This window comes from Monodelphis domestica, chromosome 2 (assembly GCF_027887165.1).
Source record: "Monodelphis domestica isolate mMonDom1 chromosome 2, mMonDom1.pri, whole genome shotgun sequence".
NCBI classification, from domain to species: domain Eukaryota; kingdom Metazoa; phylum Chordata; class Mammalia; order Didelphimorphia; family Didelphidae; genus Monodelphis; species Monodelphis domestica.
Genome location: NC_077228.1, coordinates 104,411,304 through 104,437,161, shown reverse-complemented (window position 1 = coordinate 104,437,161; position 25,858 = coordinate 104,411,304). Strand labels below are relative to the sequence as shown.

At 42.4% G+C, this 25,858-nt stretch overlaps 1 protein-coding gene and 1 long non-coding RNA gene across 3 annotated transcripts; one reads left to right on the top strand and one right to left on the bottom strand.

Annotated features, from left to right (window-relative positions):
- Window positions 1–201: 201 nt before the first annotated feature.
- RNPEP (arginyl aminopeptidase) lies at window positions 202–18,629 on the bottom strand. The gene is made up of 11 exons (XM_007481138.3): window positions 18,126–18,629; window positions 13,551–13,691; window positions 13,087–13,235; window positions 11,249–11,365; window positions 10,245–10,480; window positions 7,218–7,331; window positions 5,964–6,076; window positions 5,686–5,794; window positions 4,524–4,748; window positions 2,345–2,487; window positions 202–718 (listed from the first exon to the last, which is right to left on the bottom strand). The coding sequence occupies exons 1-11, from the start codon at window positions 18,567–18,569 to the stop codon at window positions 560–562; spliced, it is 1,950 nt and encodes a 649-aa protein (XP_007481200.1). The 5' UTR covers window positions 18,570–18,629; the 3' UTR covers window positions 202–559.
- A 13-nt stretch (window positions 18,630–18,642) lies between these two features.
- Window positions 18,643–24,047, top strand: LOC107651287 (uncharacterized). Of its 2 annotated transcripts, XR_001627826.2 has the most exons (4): window positions 18,643–19,500; window positions 19,594–19,657; window positions 20,915–21,011; window positions 21,475–24,047. It is a non-coding gene; the product is annotated as an uncharacterized LOC107651287 (long non-coding RNA). The 2 variants fall into 2 exon arrangements; XR_008916155.1 differs by having other exon boundaries at window positions 18,643–19,657.
- The last annotated feature ends 1,811 nt before the right edge of the window (window positions 24,048–25,858 follow it).

Below are 25,858 nucleotides of genomic sequence, written 5' to 3'. Positions count from 1 at the left end.
GGAATGGGAGGTTTAGTGCTTGGCACAGTGCCTGGCCAGAAGCAGGCATTCAGTAGTCCATTAAGCCTTTAATACTCACACTCACTTGTTTCCATGTTCTGTCTCTGTCTTATGCTCTTTTTTCATATGCACACATGGGACTCCCTATAATACTGTTTGGAACGACACACACTCACCCCTGGCCAAATACCAGTTTCCATATTTTTCATCTAAAAATTTTATTTGAAATATTGAACCTCAAAAAAAATAATCAAGCTACCAGCCCTTTGTACAGCACCCGAAGAGTCAGCAACAACAGCTCTCTTCTTCTTCCTGATGCCAAACTGTGGTGGAAGGGGGATGCCATCTCCCCCAGCCAATGTCAAGGGCCTACTGAACTGCTGAAAACCGTGGGAGGAGGCTCCCTGGTCCCAAACCTAGCTTTCAGGGAAGCTTTCCCACGCAGAGCGGAGTCCTGGAACTGGAGCCCTCTGCAGCGTGGGGAAAATGGAGGGGAGAGACACAGCGCTCTTCTGAAGGCTCATGATACCTAAAGGAGGCAAGAACCCAGCCGGGGGCTCTAACTGTTCTTGGATTCCATGATCTGCTGGACATAATTGACAACGTTGCTGTGGAGCTGGGGGGCGGTGGTGGAAAAGGTCTCTTTGGCTAGGACGTGGGCTGCTTGGCTGCCATTCATCATGGCATGGTACAGCGGGAGGGTATACTTCTGCTTTCCCTGCAGAGAGCAAAAACATGGCCCAAGCAGTAAGACACCACATGCCTCCCCCCCCACCCCTCTGCACCTCCTCAGACCCGGAGTCCTGGCTCCAGAGGAGAATGAGAAACAAGAGAACCAGGCAGCACACCCACCCTCTGGCCTGCTGGCTGACAGGGACTCTACTGACCCTGACTTATTAGCTCATTAACAAGAAGACACACATCAGGGTAGGGGGAGGAGGGTACAAACACAACAGAATTTCACTTCTGGATAGTTCTCTAGAGAGCAAGAAGCCAGATATTAAAGGCTTCATGAATTAAAGCTGATTCTCTTTAATGTCTAGTTTGAATAAAGTGGGAAGTATTTGCAAATTAAAAAGCATTATCTTTTTTTGTGGGAGCAGAAACACAGAAGAAAAACAACTGCTTGGTCACATATTTTGATGGGGATGTGATTGGGGATGTAGACTCTAAGCAATCACCCTAGTGCAAATATTAATAATATGGAAATAGATCTTGATCAATGACATGTAAAACCCAGTGGAATTGCTCACTGGCTATGGGAGGGGGAAGGGAGGAGGGGCAGGAAAAAACAGGAATCGTGTAACCATGGAAAAATATTCTAAATTAAACAATTTAAAAGATTTATCTACATCAAAAAGATATATTCTGAATTCATTAATTAAAAAAACATCATCTTTCATTTACTCCAAGTATGGGGGCAACTCTAATATTTATATTTTAAAATTGAATAAATTTATTATAAAGAAATAAAATTAAAACTTTTTTAAAATCGTAAATTTTGAAGAAACCTTAAAAGGCCAATGAGTCCATCTCCCTAGATCCACACAGACATCCAGCTCCCAGACTTGCACAAATGAAGTAATTAAATAAATGCCTGTCTTCTGCCAAACTTTATTCTTTCTTTTCCCTGGAATTTAAGGCTGTTACTGCCAGGGCCTCTGGGCTCTCCCCAAACCCCCAGGCTCTCCTCATAGGATGATCTTATCTGACTGAGTCCAGTCTTCACTGACCTCCAGTCACAGGGTTTTCCCAGGGAGTAGAGACCTCCAATTTAAACTGGTATCTTTTGGTGTTTAGCATTTTCCTCTGGGGAGTTTTCCCTGTGGGTGGTTCCTCATCTGTCATTCTTCCCAGTGTTCAATGAGTATCTACCAACTTGAGTTGTTTTTGCTTTTTTAAAAAATCCTTACCTTCGGCCTTAGAATTGATAATAAGTATTGATTCCAAGGTGAAGGAGCAATAAGAACTAGACAATTGGGATGAAGTGACTTGCTAGAGTCACTAGATTAAGTCACAGCTAGAAAGTGTCTAAGCCCACATCGGAACCCAGATCCTCCCAATTCTAGGCCTGGCTCTATCCACTGAGCTGCCCCTACAAACAGATTTGTACTAAAGAGTCCATAAACCTGATTCTTTCCCTTAGGAGACCCTTCCAGTTTTATTTAATAATAGCTTAACAGTTCCTTATTGAATAATAAATCTGTGAATAAGCAGGGCAGGACAGGGCCCTCCAGGCCATCTTCTTAAAGACCTACAGGGCTCTACCCCTACCCTGTCAACTCTAGGACTGTCTCCCTTGAAGCAGAGGAGGCCACTAAAGAGTCCGTGGGGACTCACTCACCTGACTCTGCAGGAAATCCTGCACTTTCTTAAAATCTGCCTGGTGGTCATTTTTGATGACAATTTGGCTCCAGCGCAAACGCAGCTCTGCATTTCGGGCATTTGAGATCTTGAGGTATGTGTCTCCCATTTCTTTCACATTCCCTAGAAAGAAGGCAGAGCAATCGAGAGGAGTCAGTCATTCGACTACAAGATATGAGCTTTATAAAACTGGAAAGAAACCTGGAGGTACAGACGTGAAAATTTAAAAACCCTGCCTTCAGCAGGTTGGATGGATTCTATTCAACTGGAGACAGGGAAGATCCATTATGTGTGCAAATAAATAATACAAAATAAACGTGTGGGGTTAGCAATAATAATGTCTTAAGAGGGCCATTGTAATATTTAAAATTCACCCAATGGAACAAAAAGAGTTCAAATAGAAGCATGACGATTATATACTTGATGTAAGTGGTATGAAGTAGAGTTCATGGTTTCATAGAGAATCTAATTTTTTTGTCTGCATGTTTTGCTTTATGTTTGGAAATGTTCTTTAGGTGAAGCTCAGTATTAATTTTTAAGGGAAAAAATGAGGAAGAGTAAGAATAGGATATTAAGATGAAAAAAAAGAATTTCAAAGTTCAAGATCATAAAGTTAATAGTGATGGGAAGAGTTAAGATGCAGGTCCTGGAAGGTGATATCCTGGGAAGTTCGGAGTATTCAAGAGGATGCTAGAATGCATCGCCAGGCACTAAAGGAGATTAACCTAGGAATAAGAAGGACCTGGACCAGGTGGTATAGATGAAATGCACCTCAGGAGAAGTTTTTCAGTGATGTTAACAAAAGGGCAGCATCTAGGTGACATGGTGGATAGTGTCAGGCCTGGATTCAGAAGACTTGGCTGCATGAACTAAAATCTAGCCTTACACACCACTAGCTGTGTGACCTTGTTTGTCTCAATTCCTCATGTGTAAAATGAGCTGAAGAAGGAGCTGCAAACCACTCCAGTATCTTTGCCAAGAAAATCCCAAATAGGGTCACAAAGAGTCAGACACGACTGAAATGAGTGAACAAGCAAAAGGACAACATGAAACTATTACCTTTTCTGAAGCGATGTGCTAGAGGTGGGCGAAAGACCATCCTGTACTAAAGAGGGTAGAAAGAGATAGATGAGGAAGGATAATGTAGAGATTGTGAAGAATTCTAGGCCTAAGGGGAGTCTCCCAACACTGGCAACTTCTGGGTCACAGTCAAACCGGATGACAGAGAAGGATGTTGACTGTGGAGGGGTAGAACTGAGGCTGATATGGATAAGAAAATACAGGGAGAAGTTGGAAGAGGAAAGGACCAGACAACAGCAACTTGGAAGATAATGGAGAAGGGGACCAGAAACTTGGAGATAGAATGAAAACCCTGACCTTTAGTGTCCTTTAATGGCCAAGTGTAGTATCTACCATTGTGGGGGAATCAGCATCAACTTCCAAGGCTGGTCACTCTGAAATCAAGGCTGCTCTCTGTTTAGGCATCTGGGCCAGGACAAAACATATGCTGGTCCCTAAGCCAGACTCAACTCATACTTGGTACCCGCCTCTTTCCAAGATGAGGCAGAACGAGGCTCCACAAGACACTCCCAAGATACTCTGTGCACGGAATAAACACTTAATCCCTGATCTCTAAATTATCAGAAGCCCAGGTCTTCTACCATTTGAGCCTTGAAGCTCAGGATCTGACAGTCATGATCTCTTTTGGTAAAGACTTTCTACTGACTAAGGCATCTGGGTCACATTTCAGCCTGACCTTTCCATAGGTCCTTCTATCAAAATCCATCTAAATCTGAATTCCAACCAAGTTAAATCAAGTTCTCTGCTACAAGTTAAATTTGTTATTTAGCTTGCTATTCCTGCTGTCACATGCAAAGCCTTTGCAAAATTCATGAGACCTCATGTTCCCTATCATTTTCTACTTCAAAACAAGGTAAAATAGACTAAAAATCTGTTTTATATCACTCAGCATTTATATACTTGTATATGTTCGTGTTTATGGGTTTAGATGTTTTTTATCCAAGTATTTGTGTCTGTTTGCCAAGTGTGATGAATTGCTCCTGTTTGCTTCATCTGGTTTTCTTCACAGTAGCAAGCACAAATCTGGAATAAGGAATCACTCTGGTGACTAACCAGTCCACTGCTTTCCTGGAGCTTACCAGGAGGTAAAGGGGATTTCTGTAGGATCTTATCCAGGAAGTAGACTAGCTGATAGGTCTTCCAGGTAGAGATATCCACAGCAGCAATAGCTCCTAAGTCTAGCTTCTCAGCAGCCCAAAGCTCGGCAAGCTCCTCGGCAGGCTTCATAAGTGAGTCACCCGGGGAGAGGTCAGGTAGGTAAGGGGGCCATCCTGGGGTGTTCAGCCACCTATCAAACTCAAAGCCTGTAAGGTGGAGGTAAGAGAAGGTATTGGTAAAGGGTTTCACAGTCATTACCTTCAAACCTCCAACCTCCATTTGTGCCGGGAGCAAGCTTCCCTCAGCCTCCCTGCCCCACCCTGGCCTCAAACCTACCCCAAACTTACTCCATCAACAGGACTACATGTGAACTGTTCACCTCTCCTTCATTCTCACAAAATCTTATATGGGATCATATGATGCCATTTGCAGGCAGAGGGCTTTGCTTGGAGGAGCATTTGATGCCACTCCCCAGCAGCTAAGTGTCTCAGGCCCTCGGCCCTTATTTCTCTCTGTGCTGGCTCCTCTTTAATCTCAGTTTTCTGAAATATGGGGCCTCGAATCTGACTAGTGGCTGTGGGACCTGACCAAAGTGCTAGTGCTGGGGAGGGGGGGGGGTGATTGCTTTCCCATTCCACAATCCTGCTCATTCAAGTCCCCCCACATGGGGGTGGGGGGTGGGGATAGAGATACATTTTAAGGACCAGAAATCTCAATTAGGACAGCACAGTCTCTACTCTCTCCCCTTAAGGTGGAAATTAATTCCCAGCTTAGTCAGTATAGACACTAGGATGTCCCTTTACTAAGAAGATATCTTATGAGTCAATTTCCTTTCACCTCTAGGAGGGCAAATTAATGTCAGGGACATAACTCGAGCCTTGGCACGAGCATCAGTCAAAGTCTTGTTCACATGTGCCGTGAGTCCAAGAGGAAATGGGAGCAAATCATAGGTCACAGCCAAAAAGGAGGCCATTTGGATCCAAGTAAAGCCCTGGGACTTTATTCTCCAAAGTGCCATTACCAGGTAACTTTTACTCATTTACTTTTCTCTGCTTTTCCCAAACGAAAATAGTCATTCTCTCTTTCCCTATCCTCGTTCCTCAGGGACCTATGGACCAGAGGGCCCGAAGATCATCTACATACCTGGTATAGAATCCACTCTCTGCTTCTTCAGTTCAGGGAAATATTCCAAGTAGAATTCCAGAAAATCATCAGCTAGGATGCTTTGGAATTTAAATTCATTGACATAGGCCTGTTACAAGGGAAATGTTTGCTCTGTTGGGATCACTGAATCCCCCTCCAAAGTGGCACCAGATATGGGTCCACCCCAACCATCCTTTTCCATCTCTAACTCCTCCTTACTCAAGCTGCCCCATCTCCAAGCTCCTCTTTATTCTCTAATCCAGTACAATTAACTATACCTTGAGAAAGTTGTCAAACTTGTCCTGGTCTCCTACCAGGTGGGCCAGGTAAGAGACAAAGCAGAACCCTTTCTCATAAGGGGTTTCATTGTAGGTATCATCAGGATCAACACCTGGTAGAAGAGAGTAGACAATGCTTGGAAATTTTTCATAATCACAACCCTTCCACCATCATGTCCTATCTCCAAACCAGACAGACTAAAATACAGTTTCTCCAACAAATGCCCCCACACTACCTATTTCAGTCCATTCAAAATTCATTTAAAGAAGGGTTTTTGACCCGATGCCCATGAGCTTTTAAAAATATCTTGATAATTTAATTTTAAGATTATATATATATATATATATATATATATATATATATATATATATGTGATTATTAAAAAGTTATGCTTTTAAAAAGTTTCAGGATATCAGTTTCCAAGAAATGTTTCCAAGGCCATTAAGCACAGGCAACCCTTATGAATAGGAAAAAGAACATCGCTTCCACAGAAATTGGCATGTTTTCTTATACACTACAAAATTATTTGCTAGAGGTCAGACAAAGGGCTTTTTAACACTTGAAAAAGGCAAAAGTGACATTAGAAGCTCTCTGAGACTCTGGTCAACCCCCTATGCACACAATAATTTTCAGGACAACTTCTCCTTAAGTCTATTTTAGGCTATGTTGAGATTTCTTCCATCTCCACAGACATGACCAAAGAAAATATGGATTTCGTTCATAGCAAAAAAGTTATTTATATTAAAAAGCAGGACTCACTCTTAATTTTAACTAGTATTATATTGAACCCAAGTAAGAGGAACCAAGCACTGTCTGTCCTGGTGGTTATGGCTTCTCTCCTGGTCCACTTTTCAAGTATAAATTTCAATTCACTTCCAATTTCCCACCCTGCTTTCTCCAATCTTGCTCCACTCCCCACCCTCCAACCCAGTTTTGGAACCACATCCAAACCAACTCTGCCACTATTCTTGGAACAATCGACTCCCCTATGGCCTGCTCACACTGTGGTCAGTAACTTTCCAGAACACAAAGCTCCTCTCTGGCAACACTCCCCTTCATGTCACCTATATCTCTGTGGATTAAAACAAAGGTCCTGGAGGGCAGGACTTTGACTTGATTTTCTATCCACAGCTCTTTGTAAAGTGCTTAATAAATGCTTTTCCTTTCATCTATTCATCTGGCTGGAATTGGCTCAGCCTTTCCTACAAGCCTAGGTTCTCTCAGGTACTAGACAGAGGGGTCTTCTCTCTGACCTGGCTCAATCTTCACTCGGAGTTTGTTCAGTGGGTGATCCTCTCCAGTGATGTCCATGTGCTGCCGTAGGAGCGCCCTCCCCGTGGCAGCTTCCAGGCAGGTGTAAGCAGTACCTGGAAAGAAAATAAAAATTGCTGACCCACAGGGCAGCCAGCTTAGAGGAGATGGCTCTCTGTGCTGCAAGCTGCTCTACAGCCCTCTTGTGGCTATCTGTGAGTAGGGTGGCAGCCAGCCGGTCAGTGGTCCACCTCCTCAGGCCTGCAGGTAAAGGCAACAGTCTCTCTGAGCAGACAAACCACAGGAGCCATTTGGTTAGTCTTCTTGCTTCCAAGAAACACCAGGGTTGGTGTCCCCTCCCTCAGCTTTTCCTTCTACTTTCTCTGACAAAGCACTGGGTTTTTTTAAAGGGATTATCTTCTGTAAGTTCATAGGTAGACTTAAGGGATTTACATTTGTCTGATCTTGGCACCAAAAGGATCTATCACCTCAAAATTTCTCCACAAAATCTGTGGTTCTTCCTTTAGTCTTTAAATATGCTGTTCTAATGGTCCAGTGATGAAATTAATTGGCTCTATACATGCTTGGGTTTCATGGCCCAAGGACTCCAAGGAGCACTGATTCAAGGGTTCACTGGTTTACCTAAACCTAGATGCTGAAGGAAGAAGCATACATTTTTCCTAGCAAATTTAATGCTCTAGGTCAGGTTGCTGACCACTTATTGGGTAAGGTACAGAATCAATTTCTGTTCCAGTCTCTCAGGTGAACTCAGTAGCCTCTCTGATCCCTTCCAATCTTGAGATTTTCTGAGGCCTGGAGTTCGAGTGTCAGACGGCTACAAATGACTTCAAGAAATACTATGTCACCAGCTCAGTTAAGATCAACTTCAGAAAGCAACTCAGAGCTTGCAATTATCCTCCAGGTCTCTGAGAGTCTGACAAACCAGGAGTAAATACTTCCTAGGCACAAGAGGGGAAAAGGTCCAGCTACTCGTCCCTTCCCAATGCTGACCCTTTGAATCAGTACAGCTCTCTAATATCTTCACATCTCTTGAACCTTTGTCCATGTCTAATTAAACCCTGAAAAACCTCAACCCTGGATTTCTTCCCAGCATTTATCTACTTTGCTCCTACTCCTATGCTGCTAATGGAGCTGGGGGAATTCATGTGTGTAGGGGGGTCTGGGGCAAATTTGTTATTTAATCTCACTGTAACAAGGACGTCTATTCCATACACAACAGCAGTTATTCCAATCCTCCCCTCCTCTCCTCAAACCTCCCAAAGCCCCTTTCTTTCCTCATCCTTTCCAAGGAATCTCACTTCATCCTTTACCTAAAAGACCTGAGGCCACTTGCTAAGAGCTCTATCATCTTGGATCTCTCTGACATCATCTCCTCCCCAGTCTCCCAATCTTCTGTTGATAAGGTAACCTTCTCTTTGCCAAGGCCAACCACTCTCCATGCCCCTTGGTACCATCCCCTCCAGCCTCCTCTATAGACTGCCACCATGATCCTCCCCACTCTGTGTCAGTATTTCCCTAACTACCAATGCCTTGCTTGCTGCCAATGACATGCCTGTGTCTCCCTCACCTGTAAAAAGTTACAAGGAGCAGCTGGGCGGCTCAGTGGACCCACAGTCACACAGCTTGGAAGTGTCTGAGGACAGATTGGAAGCCAAGACCTACCTAGTGCTCTATCCACTGTGCAACCTAGCTATCCCTACCAGATTAATTTGAAAAGATCTGCTCTCTTAAACTGGACTGTCCCTAAGCATCTGTCTCCCAGTACAAGCTGTCCAAAAATTGGGAAAATCCCTGAACATAGTAACAGCTTCCCTTGCCCCTCCACTCGGCTCTCCCATTGTTTCTTCTAGTTTGGAGCACTATATTAAAAACCCAACCTGTTTTGTATAACCAATCCCTGCCCACTCCACTATCTCATAACCTTTTGTCCCCAAACTCGAGCTACCTGAGCCCCCTGCTTCCTTCTCCCGACAAAGGAAACTGGATTTGGGGGCAGAAATACATTCTCTTTCCCAGCCAAAGCAGACTATAAACCGTTTCACACTTTGTCCTTCCCTCTTCTGCCTCTATGTACACATGGAGACCACGCTCCCCCACCTCGAATGTGCTCATTGCTAACGGTCATCCATTCAGACAGTAAGTAGCCCTTGTATGTAGAACACAACATCGTGAGTTTCTCAAGGGTGGAGACTTCCTTTTGTTTCTCCATCCCAAGACTTAGCAGCACATTACCTGGCAAATAAAAGGCACTTAAAAAAACTTACTGAAGGGCAGGTAGATAGCTCAGTGGATAAAGCCAGGCCTGGAAACAGGAAGGCTTGAATTCAAAATTAGTCCTTAGATACTTCCTAGCTGTGTGACCCTAGGCAATTCACTTAACCCCAACTGCCTAGGCCTTACTGCTCTTCTAACTTAGAACTGACACTAAGGCAGAAGATAAGGGCTAAATAAAATGTTTACTGACAGACAATTAAGGGCTTGGAGAGATACAAAGTTTAGCTAAGACATAGTCTCTCACCCATGTAAAGCTTATAGCCTAGGAGGGGTTGATATAGAGATAATCATAATACACAATATTAGATGATCAAGTTATTAGTGTATAAAATTAGTTGCTATGTGAGGGCCCAAAAAGGAGACTATTATTGAACAGGGAAAATTCTCTGGCCCAGGTCAAATGCCACCTCTTTCAGGAAGCCTTCTTTGATTCCCCCAGATTTAAATCAATTTTCCTCTCAAATTTTCTTGAGGTAATTTGTTCAGAATTCCCTCAAATCCCTATCATTTTCTACCTTGTATCCTAACTGGCTGTATATACGGTACTTCTTGTCCTCCACAGATGATAACTTAAGGAGAAAGATTGCCCTATTTCATTTTTGTATTTCCCTAGCACAATGTCTTGTATACAGCAGGCATTTTGTAAGTGTCTGTGAATAGAATTTTGCAAAAACCAACATTGCTTTTGTTGCTCTCAAAGGCTGAAGGGGCAGAGCACTAGGGGGTTGGCTCACCAAAGAGGATGGTGGAGATTCTTCTCTGGGCATACATAGTGAAACCCTCATTGAGCCAGAACTCGCCCCAGTTGGCATTGGTGACCAGGTTTCCAAACCAGCTGTGAGAAATCTCATGGATGATAACATCAGCCAAGGAACGATCCCCAGCCAACAGACAGGGAGTAACAAATGTCAGGCAGGGGTTCTCCATGCCCCCAAAGGGAAACGATGGGGGCATGAAGAGCAAGTCATATCTGTAAAAAAGAAAAGAGAGGTTATAGAGAAGTCTTGGTTCCCCAGGAATGAGATGTGTTTTGTTTTGCTGAGAAATGGTTCTAATATACTTCAAATCACTACATGACCTAGTCCAGTGATGGCGACCTTTTTAGAGACAGTGCTGGGCCCTGCCCCACCCTGTCTTTATCCCACATGGGGAGGGAAGAAGCACTCCCATTGGGCTGCTGGGCAGAGGGGCAGGAGATATGAAAAGATGTCATTAGGTGTGGTGGGGAGGGGGAGGAGAGCAGCCAAGGGTCCACAGAGAGAGCTCTGCCCACCATCTTTGGCACCGTACCATAGGTTCACCATCACAGCCCTAGTCCCTTAATGACTAATATGGTCCAATAAATACACAACTCGGATGAAGGCCAGAGAGTTGAGATCCTGTTCCTGGATGTGAAATCCTTGCATTTCCCTTAGAAAAGTCCTTGTCTTTTCCTCTGTGTGACCTTGCATTTACCTCATGAGGGAAACTAGGCTTCCTACCACCTTTAAAGGCAGGATGTAGGTGTGTTGGGAAATAAGTCTTTCTTTAAGATCAAACACTCTAATCAACTGGTATTGAATTCTGGAAATCCCAGAGAAAAAATGGAATTTCAACCGACTATGGCACGCCAAGCCAAGGGTGGGGGTTAGGACACGAGGGAGAAGAGAATGAAGAAGTGAGACAAGAGTCCGGGGAAAGAGGGAACCGCAGACACTCAGCTCGAAACAAAGATGTTAGGGCCAATGTGACACTGCACCTTCCCCAGACATAGGGTCCAAAAAGTTTTTCTCCCGTTGCCAGGAATTCTTCTATCACTCCATCGTACTCTTCCTTGGCAGCTTTGATCAGGCAGGGCTCAGCCCACACACGACTCCTACCGAGAGAACAGAAGATGAGTCAAGGCAGAAGACCATGGCTCCAACTCAGGGGAGGAGGAATGCTCAGGATGGCTCAGGATGGTCTTGTCAGTGACAGCAAGAGGTGGCAGGGGCTTCCAGCACAGGCCCTAGAGAAGCTGTAACAAATTTGCTTGCTGAACTGAACTTCCCCCAAAACATTTGTCTACCAGTAAAAACCATCAAAAAATTGGGATAAGCCAAATTGGATATTTAATCACTATTGACTTATCATGGAGATCTTTAAAAAACAACAACAAAACCCCCTTTACCTTCTGTCTTAGAATTAATATTAAGCAGTAAGGGCTAAGTAATGGGAGTTAAGTGACTTGCTTAGGTCATATGGCTAGAAAGTGCCTGATGCCAAGTTTGAACCACGAACCTCCCTTCTCCAGGCCTGGCTCTCAATCCACTGAGCCACCTACCTGCCTCCTATCATGATATTCTACTCTGCCATAGGTTTCTCTCCTTGAAAAGCTGGGAAAAGGCCAGGCTATCACATCGGCACTAATTAAACTTTCTTTTATGATGGCTGACTAGTGTAGTCATTTATTACATATGTAATAATGATCGTAAGCAAGTAAGTAATGGATCACAAAGGTTGTTCTGATGGAGAGGTGAAGGAGGAGGGAGGGAAGAAGGGGAGTCAATTCCCATTAACAACTCCATCCAAATGGCCTAGGTGTAAATTTTCTGAAATGACACACCTCCTCATTCTTTGATTACCTGTTTCCCGACTATTGCAAAGATGGACCTTCCAATGGGTGGAGTAAACTATTTTTCAGGATGGAATCTCTATTTATCATTCCATATCATGTGCTAGGAACTGAGATTTATGAAACATCTTATCAGATTGAGATGGATAACTCCCAATGCTAAGAAAATCCTCCAGGAGCTAAAAGCTAAGGTCAGAGATAAAGAAAAGAATTATAGCTAGGAAAACTGACATTGTTATATCATCCAACCTTTGTTCCTTTCCAGTCAGAAGGGAGCTGGAAAAAAATGTCACTAGTAAAATCTGGACTCTTGACTTTAGTTTATTATCCTTGAATCTATAAATTATATTCTACCAAAACTAACCAACCATGTGGAAAAACCTTTGGTCTTCAGAGTTGGGGACAATGGATAATGTCTTTTTTTTGGTAAGAAGTAGAAAGGAACCTTTCCTCTCATGTATTTCTCTCCAAAAAGCAAAATGAAGCCCGAATGGACTAAAATCCAAGAGGGTATGGGGATATTATTGCAGTTATCTCTTAATAAAACTACTTAGAATCAAAGCAGCTCAGTCTAGAAAGATATCTGTCCCACCTATTGGAAGCAACAAGAAGATAGGTAAAGAATAATTAAAGGATAGAATTATGAACTGTGAGATAAAGGCTATGTTGGAGTTTGGGGGAGAAGATTTCAGAGGGCAAAGGATTTAAAGAATCAAATTGTCGCCAGTGAAGGGAAGCCCCCAAACTTCTGATTAAGGTATGATACCTACTTGCCTGCTTTCTAGTATGGGCAGCAGGCATTGCTTTGTCAAGACCAAATATTATTTAAAAACACTAGAAGGAATAAAGTTCCAGTGGCTTTCCTGCTAGAGAAAGAAAGATCCCAGATTGCCCCACAGTCTATCTGAATGGGGGCTACTAAATCATATACGCATGTCTTTGCCTCTCTGGTTGAGTCTGACCCTGTGGTCTCTGTTGCCTACCTGGGTCCAACTTCAGCAGAAACCAGATCTCCAACAGCCAAAGCCACAAGGTAGGAGGGTATAGGCTGACACATTTGGAAGAAGAACTTATTTGGGCCTCGTTTTTCCCATGTGGTAGCACTCATCACTGCTGTGAAACCATCTGGCACCTGGCAAGAGAAGAAAAGTTGGGTTTTAGCTGCAAAGAGGTTAGAGTTTGCAAATTAATCCAGAATGAGGCAAAATTTGAGAGCTAAATTTCTGAGACGGGATGAGGCTCACATGCCTTTCTGTCAGAAAGATACCTCTAACATACACACATAAACGCATGGACATGGTGGATTTGGGAGCAAAACCAAAAGCTTTAATAAGAGTCCCCTTTGGATGGAAGTTATAGCAAACATTTAACCCTAGAGCTAATCAGTTTAAATATGCTGATTGACTGAAATCACATGATTCCAATCCCAAGAACAGATGTCTCTTACCTCAACAAGGGCAGAATACTTGCTTTTCACTGCAGGAGTGTCAAAACAGGGGAAGAAGGCACGGTTGAGCACGGCCTGACCCTGGGTATAGACAAAGGGCTTCTTCTTCCCTGCTGTCTGCTCTGGAGTCAGCCAGCAAACCTGAGAGAACAAACAGATTTTAGAAAGGCTTTTCCCTTACCTGGGCTCTGCCAGGATACTATGCAGCCAGAAGGCCAAGTAGGAATAATGCTAGAGAAAAGGCATTAGTTGGCATTGGAACTTCAAGTAATTGTCAAAACCTCAGTGACAATCAGTCTGATCTCATTGAGAACATCTCTCCCAAGATCAATAGCACAGACTAGAAAAAGGGAGAATCAAAAACAATGAAACTTGGGGGCAGCTGGGTAGCTCAGTGGATTGAGTGTCAGGCCTACAGACGGGAGGTCCTAGGTTCAAATCTGGCCTCAGACACTTCCCAGCTGGGTGACCTTGGGCAAGTCACTTGACCCCCACTCCCTAGCCCTTACCACTCTTCTGCCTCGGAGCCAATACAGAGTATTGACTCCTCCAAGAGGGAAGGTAAGGGTTTAAAAAAACAAACAAACAATGAAACTTAATAATGCAGTGTTCCATAAACCAGAAAAAGTATGTTACTTAGGAAATAACTGCTGGGAAAACTGGAAAGCAATCTGGGAGAAAGTAGATTTAGAGCAACATCTTAAATTATATTTCACAATACATTCAAAATGGATATGAGGTAAATATTAAAAATCATACAATAGAAAGTAAGAAGAGAAACATCAATCATTTATCTCTCAGCTATGTGATAAAAACAATTAAAGAAGATAAAATAGATAACATTGATTACATGAAACTGAAAAGCTTCTACAAAATTATTATACCTAGAATAAGAATGGAAGTTGGTCTAACAGTGAGAAAAAACTATCAGATTTATTTAACAAGAATATGATATCCAAAATATATTTTAAAAAAGGGCAGCAGGTGGCTCAGTAGATGAGAGCCAGGCCTAGAGACAGGAGGCTCTAGGCTCAAATCAGACATTTCCTCAATGTGTGACCCAGGGCAAATCACTTAACCCATATTGCCTAGCTTTTACCACTCTTCTGCCTTGGAATCAATATATAGTATTGATCCTAAGAAGGGAAGTAAGGTTTTTTAAAAATAATTTTAAAAATTCATATACAAGATCAATAATCATTCTTTGACAGATAAGTGGTCAAAAAATATGAACAAACAGTTCTCAAAAGAACTGAAAATAATTAAAAATTATATGAAAGATTGTGCCCAATTGTTAATAAGAAAAATGAAAATCAAAACAATCTTGAGGCTTCATCCCACACCAAGCAAATTAACAAAACGACAAAAGAAGGGATCAGCTGGTGTTGGAGGAGTTATGGGAAGATAGGCATACTGGTGTAATCATTTGGAAAGCAATTTAGAATTATCAATCAATAAACATTTATTAAGCACCTATTATGTGCTAGGCACTGTTCTAAGTTCTTAGAGATATAAAAAGAGGCAAAAGACTGTTAAGAAATTCAAAATGACTAAAATGTTCATGCCTCTTGACCCAGAGGTTCTATTAATAGGTTTATTCTTAAAAAAGGCCATTGATATAATAATGTGATGACTACAGAGATGTATAGGAAGATGTATATGAACTGATTCTGCTTAAAGTAAACAGATCCAGAAAAACAAAATACACAATTACATCAATATAAAGAGAAACAAACACACAAAAAATTTTAGTTACAAAATTATAAAGAAAACACGTGGATTAAAAAAAAGAGGAATCAGAAGCCATTCCCAATCCACTCCTTTGTAGAGTAGGAGGTTCACAAGTGTTCCAGACTCTTTCAATGTCTTAATAATTTATTTTTCAGAAAAACAAACTTTGGAGATGTTAAAAAAACATTAATGAGGGAGGAGAGAGAGAAAGAGAGAGACAGATACAGAGACAGAGAGACAGAGAGATCTCAATTTCACAGGTTTCACCTTAAGGAATGAATTCTTCATTTTACCCCTACAGGGTGATTTCAGGAATACTCTAGTTTTTTACCTTATCCAGTGGTTTGTAACCCTTTCTTTCCTACTACAAAGGCCTCCAGAAACCTGTAAATGTTTTGGTTTACCAAAAAGAAAACACTTTAGTTTCCAGGAACCATGGAATACAGACTACAGAATCTCATATTTGAGAAGCATTTTAGAGGACACCTTAAACTTACTGCAACATCCCTACTTGGCCACAGAAACTTGACTCAAAGACCTCTAGTGAACAAGAACTCACTATATACCTAAGGTGACCTAATTTCACTTTTAGACAGTTCTAATTATGAAGTTTTCCTTTCATTTAGCGGAAATATTACTTTTGGAGCCAAGCAGGACAAATAATCTCTTTCCCTCAAGATAGTCTTTTAGATACTTAAGAAAGCTATTATGTTCATCACTAAGTCATCTGTTCTCCAGGCCAGTCTGTCTTTTCACTGAATTGGTGTACCTGGTCTCTAGTCCCATTTTATCTTTGCTATTCCTCCTCAGTGTATTTCCTACAACATGGCAGAACTGAACAAAGTACTTCAGACTCAGTTTCACCAGAGTCCAACTAGGCTTACAATCTGTTACATCAGAGCTAACACTACCCCTTTTCTAGACACTACTTTTTTTGAGTAGTCTAAGATTTCAATGGCCTTTTTGGCTGCTTAATCACTCTTATTAATTCATATTGAGCTTACAGCACACAGAAACTCCCAGATCTTTTTCATATGAACAAAAGTTTAACTATTATTTTTCCTATTCCACTTTTTTTTAAAGTTGACTTTGAATCAAATGATCTTAAACTACAGTTTAACATTTTTTTTTGTATGAACTTGAGTCTTATTCCATTTGCTCCACTCTTCTAGCCTGCTGAATTTTCTTTGGGTCCTATGAGCTAGTGATCATTCCTAAAATCATTTGTCCTTCATCTTTTTTTTTTAAAACCCTTACCTTCCATCTTGGAGTCAATACTGTGTATTGGCTCCAAGGCAGAAGAGTGGTAAGGGCTAGGCAATGGGGGTCAAGTGACTTGCCCAGGGTCACACAGCTAGGAAGTGTCTGAGGCCAGATTTGAACCTAGGACCTCCCATCTCTAGGCCTGGCTCTCAATCCACTGAGCTACCCAGCTGCCCCCTTCTTCATCTTTTTTAAGTAAATATTTTGTTGTAATAGGCATTAGTTAAATGTTTCTTATTCCATTCTCTTTTATATGTACAGGTTGGATTATAAATAAATCTCCAAGTAGGAAAGAAAGTAGCTCAACAACAGTAAAGTTAGAACAGTGAGGTAATCAGAGGAGTCCAAGAAGTCATGAACAAATGGGGAAAGCCTTCAACAATGAAAGATCAGGATTAGCAAAAAAGGGTGAAGCTGGAGCAGGAAACCATCAAGCACAAAGGGGGCAAATAAAGTGAATCTAGCAAAAAGAGACAAGCCTGAGAGGAAAGTGAGTTCACAACTGCCAGTACAGATTAACACCACACTCATTTTGGACAGGTTGAGAAGTGGTAGCAGTGGGAAGGGTTGTAAAAAAGCCCTGGAGAGGCTTTATCAGGCCTGCCTAATTCTCTTTGCAAAGCAGACAGCAAAGCTTTAAACTTTGTAATTCTGGGGCCACTGGTAGGGAAACTTGAGAATACTCCAGACCGTAAGGGATCTATATATTTCAATACTCCTTCCTTTTCAGTTCCATTTTCAGCTTTGGCAACCTTATTTAGGGAAGTAATTTTATTCCTCCGGATCTTCCTTTTCTTGAAGTAAATCATATTTTTGATATGTGCTAAGAGCGTTTACCAAAGTCTACCACAAAGCCAAACTAACCTCACTGATGAGTCCAGTATAACCCTGGAGCCAATTCTAAAGTTTCTGAAGAATGATACTAAGTCTTTGGCCATGCTTGTTTAAAATAGCAGAATAAGCAAAGGAGGAGAAAGGTTTTTCTCCTGGAATATTCTCTGCGCAGGCAATGTTACCTGGGGGCGGGGTGGGGTTGGGAGTTGCCAGAAGGTTGGGACATCCTTCTCCAAGATTTCAATCTTTTCAAATTCCCTTATTTAATTACATTTGAAGTTTCGCAAAGGCCAGCTAGTTACTATTGTCCAACACTGGGCTTCCTAGGGGGCCCATGCACAAGGGCACGCGATGCAAACGACAGCTAGCCCTTCGGTCAGTGCTGATAAAGCAAAAATGCTCAACTTAAATGACTGGCACATTATTAGGTGCCTCTTACGTGCCTGGCACTATACGCTAAGCGCTGGGGTTACAAAAAGAGGAAAGACAGTCCCTGCCTTCAAGGAGCTTACAATATAACGTTAAAATGACGTGCCAACGAATCCATACAAGGCACACCAAGTGCGGGATGAATAGGAATTAAGAGGGGAAAGCTCCAGAGTGGCCGGTCGCTTCCACCTCCTGCATCCCCTAGGAATCCGGGGGGCGGGCCTCGAAGCAGTAAGCGGTGAGTCCGTTCGGCCGAAGGCAGGGGGCAGGGCGGTGGAAGAGGCCAGCAGCTCGCGGGGCTCGGCGCACCGGACTCACCCCGGGTCCTTCGCCAACGTGGTAGGTGAGCAGCAACTGGAAGCGCTCCCCCGGGCGGCAGGGCTGCGGGAAGGCCACGCTCAGCGCTTGGCCGTAGTGGGCGAAGGGGCTCGTGTGGAAGGGCACGGGCTCTTCGGTAGGCTCCCCAGAACCGGGCCGCTCCCGCCGCAGCGCCGCCGCCGTCACCTCGAGGCACGGGTGCGAGTCGAGGCGCAGCTCGGTGGCGCCCTCGGGCCCCAGGCAGCGCAGCTCCAGAGCCGCTGTGCCACTGAGGCCGCGGCTGCCGGGGCCCGGGCCCGGTGGACCGAACTCCACCCGCAGTGTCAGGTGCAGGTGCAGCAGCTCGAAGGCACGGAAGTTGGAGGCCGAGGCCACATCTGGGGCCCGGGCCGAGTGCAGCGGCCGCCGCGCCACGCATCCTGTCACAGGGGCGCTGCAAGCCATCGCTCCAACCGACCCACCGGCTACCTCCAACGACTGCCGGGCTTCTCCGCCGCAGCCGCGCGGGGCGGGGCGATCGCCCAGTCACGCCCCCAGCGCGACTCGCCGGCTGACGGGGCCACGCCCACCGCTGGAACTGCCGCAGCCACTTTCCCAGAGGAGCACAGGCTCCTCCTATGGACGTAGCCACGCCTCTTCGGCCATTTAGGCGGTGTGCCACGCTCCATGACTAGTCCTTTCCACGCCCTGAGGTCTTTTTCCGTGATGGGGGCAATCACGGTTTCTGCAGTCCACTATCCAACCTCTCCTTTCCTCTATACTACTACAGAAGAGGGGCTTCCGCATACTTCCCTAAAAAAGGGGAACCTCTACTCTCCAATCCTCCACTTCAGATCCCTTCAAAATCACCTCCCACCCGATGCTTCAGATGCTAAGGATGAGGTGGCCATTCTAGTAAACGCTAACCGCTCTGCTTGAGAGCTCGACCCGATGTCTCTGGCAGATTGGTCCTTGGATCATCTCGTTTCTCTTCCTGATTTTCAGTCTCTCTCCTTATCCCCTGGCTCCTTTCAGCTTATAAACCTGCCCGCCTGGGGACCCTCCATCAGTCAGCTAGCATTTAAATGCCATTCCTTGCTCTCATCCTACTTCCTTTCCTCTCTCCCTCTCACAGCAAAGCCCCAGAAAGCTTAACCACACTTTTCCCCCAAGGCTTTATCACCTTCCACTCACTTCTCTAATGGCTGCCTAACACAGTCCTCAAAAGAAACCTACCCACCGTTACCCATGATATTTTAGTTGCTACACAGGATGGTCTTTTCTCGTCTTTCCTCAACCTTCTTGACCTCTAAAAGTCTAACATATGGACCCCTCCATCTTTTAGATCAGGAGTTCTTAATCTTTTTTTTTTTTTGTCATGGACTCTTTTGTCCAGGTATGCATAAAATGCATAATATAAACTTTATAGGAAAATCAAGGAAATCAGTTAAATTGAAATAGTTACCAAAAAAATTTAATGAGTTCACAGATGCCTGGTTAAGAATACTCTCTCAGTCTTTGCTGCATCACCCTCAACCATGTCCCACCCTTAAGTAAGAGTATATTCCTTTCTTGGGCTCTGTCCTAACATGTCTGTCTTTCTGTCTCTCTGTCTCTGGCTCTCTGTTTCTCCCTCTGTCTTTTGCCAACTCCCATATGTTCAATTATAATCTCTTCGAAACTCTCAGATCTATATATCCCACCATAATCTCTTCTGAACAAACAGAGTAGGCAACTGAGCCCCTTGCACAGAGTACCCCCCTAGTCTATGAGAAGACATTATTTTCCACCACAACAAACTTGCTTTTACATTTCGGGGGTCTAGAAGAACAAAAGTGCTATCCCACTGAGTCAGTGTGATAGTCCTTCCTGTTCACCATTTCCTTTTTGGTTGAGGCAAAAAGGGAAGTATTAATAGGCATTCTCAAACATTGGTCAGGAGACATCAGTCACTCCTCCCCCAAAGAAGAAAGAAAGGCCTAGAGAAGCAAAACGATTTGACCGAAGCCACCCAGGGAGCAATTAGCCAAGCTAGGAAGGGAACTCCTGGCCTTTGGCTTTAGCTTCTGCCACAAGAACAGTAAAGATAGCTAGCATTTGCATAGCACTTTGTTTTACAAATAATTATTCCATCCTCACCACAACCCTAGGAGATAGGTGCTCTTATCACCCCCATTTTACAAATGAGAAAACTGAGGCAGATGGTGGTTAAGTGACTTGCCTAGAGGTCACCCAGCTAGGAAGTACCTGAGGCTGGATTTGAACTCAAATTTTCCTGACTCCAGGGTCATCTGATCTCCTGAAACACCTAGCTGATTCCAAAAATTCCTAGGAGTCCCTGAATGCTTAGAGGGCAAACACCACACAACATTTTGGTTTTTTTAGTTGCCCTTCCTGGGCCCTTCTTCAGCTTCCTCTACCTTCCCCAAAGTCTGAATTGTTTTAAGATCATTGAAGCAGGGTAGGAGTAGCTAGTCCAGATGCAGGACTTGTCAGACCAGCAGGCTTGTCACTCCCTCTCTCCCCCCTCTCTTTCTGTTGGTCTCTGTCTCTGTCTCTCTCTCAGTGCTGGAGGGCTTTTGCCCCTTAAGTTTCTTGGTGGGTTTGGGATTTCAGTTTAGGTATTTTTCTAGATAGGTGAGATTTTCTCTCCCCTTCTTTCATTTCCCTTTTTCATATATATATCTCCATTTTTATTAAAATTACATTGTTAAGAGCTACTAACGGACTCCTGATTTGAGAGTTAATTTTACAGTGGTGACCACAATATTTTATTAATATTACATTTAATAATTTTACTTTTATTACAGATGCAAGACCTACCCCCATCACCCAGGAGCAGCGCCAGCACAATACTACAGCATCAGTGAAAAAGATTTTCACACAATAGGACATGTAATTAGAAAAGTTATGTAATCACTTATTATGAATTTGGCAGCATATCTGCTAGGAATATTTTCCTACTCTGAGTCTACCTTCCCCAAAGTCTGAATTGTTTTAAGATCATTGAAGCAGGGTAGGAGTAGCTAGTCCAGATGCAGGACTTGTCAGACCAGGCTTGTCACTCCCTCTCTCCCCCCTCTCTTTCTGTTGGTCTCTGTCTCTCTGTCTCTCTCTCTCTCTCAGTGCTGGAGGGCTTTTGCCCCTTAAGTTTCTTGGTGGGTTTGGGATTTCAGTTTAGGTATTTTTCTAGATAGGTGAGATTTTCTCTCCCCTTCTTTCATTTCTCTTTTTCATATATATATCTCCATTTTTATTAAAATTACATTGTTAAGAGCTACTGACGGACTCCTGATTTGAGAGTTAATTTTACAGTGGTGACCACAATATTTTATTAATATTACATTTAATAATTTTACTTTTATTACAGATGCAAGACCTACCCCCATCACCCAGGAGCAGCTAGGTGACACAGAAGATATAACCCTGGGCCTGGAATCAGGATGGCAAGTCTAAAATAAGCTTTGGATATTTGCTAGGTGATCCTGGACAAGTCATTTAACTTCTGTTTGTCTTGGTTTCCTCAATTATAAATTGGAAATAATACCAGTACCTATCTCCAAGGGTCAAATGAGATAGTTTATAAAGCATTTAATTATCTCAGTGCCAGGCACATAGTAGGAACTGAATAAATGCTTATTTCTTTCTCTTCCATAATCTGATTCCAACCTTCCTTCTCCTGGCTTATTTCACATCATTTCTTTACATAGGATTGTCAACCTGGAAAAATACAGAACCATTTGGTCAGCAAGACCAAATCTTTAATCAGGAAAGAGACAGGTCCTGAAATACCAGCTGCCACCCAGAGCCAAGTGCTAAATACTACACAGAGTAGAAGCCTGGGGACCCTGGGGACAGTGTCTCTGAGAGGATCGCCACACTGGATGATTCTCCAAAGAACAATAGAACAGAGGGATCTTATATGCCTTTTGGGAAATTAGGCACAGCAAACATACACTGACAGTTTAGAAACAAGCTTGGGAAAGAGAGTGTAGCCAGAGGCTGGGGTACTGGGGAATGGCCTAACTTATAATGGATACTAAAAGGATGGTTCCTGCCAGGTGTTGGTCTTCATGGGAAAAGATCTCTACTACAATGGGGGAAACTTCTAAGAGAAAAGGGCCGATTCTATTACTCCTATTTAGGACACTTAATAGATGCTTGGGGACGGAGTCAGTTTGGGACTTCCCTTAAAGGCAAGTTCTCAAGGGAAATGGGCAAACTTGGGGCTTTCTAGAATTCACTTGACAGGATCATAGAATTGGAGCCAGAAGGGACATAGAAGTCAATGGAGCCCAATCCCTCCTTTTTCAGAGCCCCCTCAGATAGGACTACTAGCTCAATCACTTCCCAGTCCATTTCCCACCACTGCATTTACAAAGGTGGCCCCCCACACTTTGAATTCACTACCTCCTCAAAAGTACATTTCTGAATCTTTTTCTTCCTTCAGGGCTCAGCTCAGATGCCTCCTTCATAAAATCTCTGATTTCTCCAGTTATTAATGGGGAAGTTATTAATCTTCCTCACATTACCTCGTGTTGACTTATTTGTGTACATGTTGTACACAGACCTCCAAACAGAATATAAACTCCTTCAAGGCAGGAACGATTTTATTGTGGGTTGTGGAGGATGAGCGTCTGTTTCATGAGCATCATTCCTTACACGTCATAGGCACTTAATTACTATTGAATTAAAATTATAATGGAGGGTCCAATTGTTTTCTTGTAGACTTGACCAGTGATTATCTGGGGTAGCATATCAAATTAAGGTCATCCTAGAAAGCAGAGAGAACCTTGACCTGAGAGGTCAAGGTAAGCAGATTGGAGAGGTCCAAAAGCAGAAACTGAAGGACTCAGATTATCTACCTTCCCCAGTGTCTGCTGGTTAATCCTTACAGTCAGCCAGAGATTTATTGCTATTAAATTGTAAATCCTTATGGTTCCCCTGCTTGTCCTTTTATAGCAGTGACTCTGGTGCTCAACTTATTTTTCCAACTGCTTTGTAAATGATAAGATCATTTTGGCATTAGTCATTCTTTTTAGTTGTTTACTAGATCTACCTGTTGTAGTAGTAGCTATGCCTTGAGTACCTTATTTTATGCTTTGGTGGGCTTGTAATTTTTACTTCAGGAAGTGGGTACTTTGGATATCTTTAATATCATTGAAAAAGCATGTATATTATATCTCTACTATGTATCAGACACATGCTTGGGATACAGAGACCAAACTGAATTAGTCTCTGTTCTCAGGGAGTTTATTGCATACTAAAAAATTGCAGAGTTTCTGCTGAAGTAAAGTTTTAAAGAAAAAGTGATAATGTTGAAGTCAGAAGAATTGGGTTCAAATTCTGGCTCTAAAAATTAATGGCTGTATAATCAAGGGCAAATCACTTAACTCATTTGTAAAATGGGGACAATAATTCTTCATGCTGTGTAACTCTCCTTTAGTACTGCACACTGAAGACATTTTAAAAATAAAAAAATTAGGAGTAAAGCTAAAATGGTCAAGTAAAGGTCTGGATTCACCTGAGTTCTCTCAAATTTGCCTTCAAACAATGCTAAAATAACATCTCATGATGAATTCTGGAGTGGCAGAACCAACAAAAGGATGAGGTGAAACAACTTTCCTGCCCAAGACAACTTAGAAGGTCACCAGGAATGATCTGTCTCACTGGTATGAGAGTGGAGTACAGTCTAGGTCAGGCCACACCTGGCAAGCCAGCACCAGACCCTGTCAGGGTATGCATCATAGCTCTCAGCCCACAGATAGCAAATGTGTCAAACAATTGGTCAGAAGGAGATTACAGGGACCCTTTGCTGGCAATGGGAGTAGGATTTTGCTGCATTACCCATGTGAAGTAAAGTCTTGGGAGAGGCATAAAAAATTAAACAGAGAAGAGAAGAGAAATCAGAAGGGATTCAAAAAAGTTAAATGGTTTACATTCCTTCATGGGAAGATGATACTTGTAATTCCAAAGAACTTTATCATTTTAGGACAGTTAGAAGAACTATACGTAAATTGAAGGTTTGGTTATGAGTTGACTATGATAAGATAATATTAAAAAATAAAATAAAAGAATGAGAAAGAGAGATGCACTAGGAGAAGAGGGAATGTAGGGGTAAAATGGGGTAAATGAGCTTACATAAAGGAGGCATGAAATAGCTTTTAAAGTGGAGGGGAAGATAGGGAGGGGTCATAGGTAATGCTTGAGTCTTATAGGAATTGTCTAAAAGAGGGAGTAACTTACACATTTATTTGGGTACAGAAATCTATCTTATCCTACAAGAAAGTAGGAGAGGAGAAAAAGAGGAGTGAGTACTGATAGAAAGAAAGTCAGACTAGGGGAGGCAGTAGTAAGAAGTAAAATACTTTTGAGGAGGGACAAAGAGAAAGAAGAGAGAGAAGGATAGTTGAGAAAAAGTAGAATGGAGGGAAATACATAGTAATCACAACTGTGAATATGAATGGGATGAACTCACCCACAAAATGGAAGCAGGTAGCCTAGTGGATTATATGATTTAGATATAAAAGATGGTATATAAGCAAATTAGAGGAGTATGGAACACTTTAGCTGTTAGATCTTTTGATAAGGAAAGAATTTATGACTAAACAAGAGATAGCATTATGGGATATAAGATGAATAATTTTTATTACATTAAATTTAAAAGGTTTTGCACAAACAAAACCCAATGTAGCCAAGGTTAGAAGGAAAGCAGAAGGCTGAGAAAAAAAAAAATTTAAGGCAAGTGTCTCTGGAACAGGCTTCATTTCTCAAATATATAGAGATCTGAGTCAAATATATAAAATATAAGTCATTCCCTAGTTGGTAAATGGTCAAAAGATACAAGGAGGCAATTTTTGGCTGAAGAAATCAAGGATATCTATAGTTACATGAAAAAAAAATCCTCTAACTCACTCTTGATTAGAGAAATGAAAATTAAAGCAACTCTAAAGTACCACCTCTTAGAGCATAGGCTAGGAGAGCAGTGGCCACACTTCTCCTTAGACCATTCCACCTTGGAAGAACTGAAAACTTATAGACTCCCAGAACTAGCTCTGAATTCCTATCAGATTGGCTAATATGACAGAAAAGGAAATGATAAATATTGAAGGGCATGTGGGAAAATTGGGACACTAATGCACTATTGGTGGAGTTGTGAACTGATCCAACCATTCTGGAGAGCAATTTGGAACTATATTCAAAGGACTATAAAATTGTGCATATCCTTTGACCTATCCATGAGGTCTCTGTATCACAAAGAGCTTAAAAAAAAAAAGGAAAAGATTTACATGTACAAAAATATTTGTAGCAGCTCATTTTGTGGGGACAAAGAATTGAAAATTGAGAGTACTCCCCCCAATTGGAGAATGAATAAAGAAGTCATGGTATATAATCCTGATGAAGTACTATTGTGCTATAAGAAATGATGAGCAGGATGCTTTTGGAAAAAGATGGAAAGCCTTATATGAACTGATGCAAAACACAGTGCACAGCAACGGTAATAATATATGATGATCACCTGTAAATGGCTTAGCCATTCTCAATACAGTAATCTAAGAAAATTTTGAAGGCCTGTTGATGAAAAATGCTATCCACCCCTGCAGAAAGAACTAATGAGTCTGAATTCAGATCAGAGAACACTTTTTTAACTAAAAATTAAAAAAAATTTTGGGGGGTCATTTTCTTTTACAACATGACTAATATGGAAATGTTTTGCATGACTGCACTTGTATAACCTATATCAAATTGCCTTT

Bases quoted from the DNA above. Each gene is read 5' to 3' on its own strand.
- RNPEP (XM_007481138.3), bottom strand. From the start codon at position 18,569: ATGGCTTGCAGCGCCCCTGTGACAGGATGCGTGGCGCGGCGGCCGCTG. The intron at 13,236-13,550 runs GTAAGAGACATC...TTCTCTTGCCAG, and splicing joins AGTATTCTGCCCTTGTTGAG to GTGCCAGATGGTTTCACAGC. The intron at 2,488-4,523 runs GTAAGCTCCAGG...CCTTCTTTCTAG, and splicing joins GAAATCCCCTTTACCTCCTG to GGAATGTGAAAGAAATGGGA.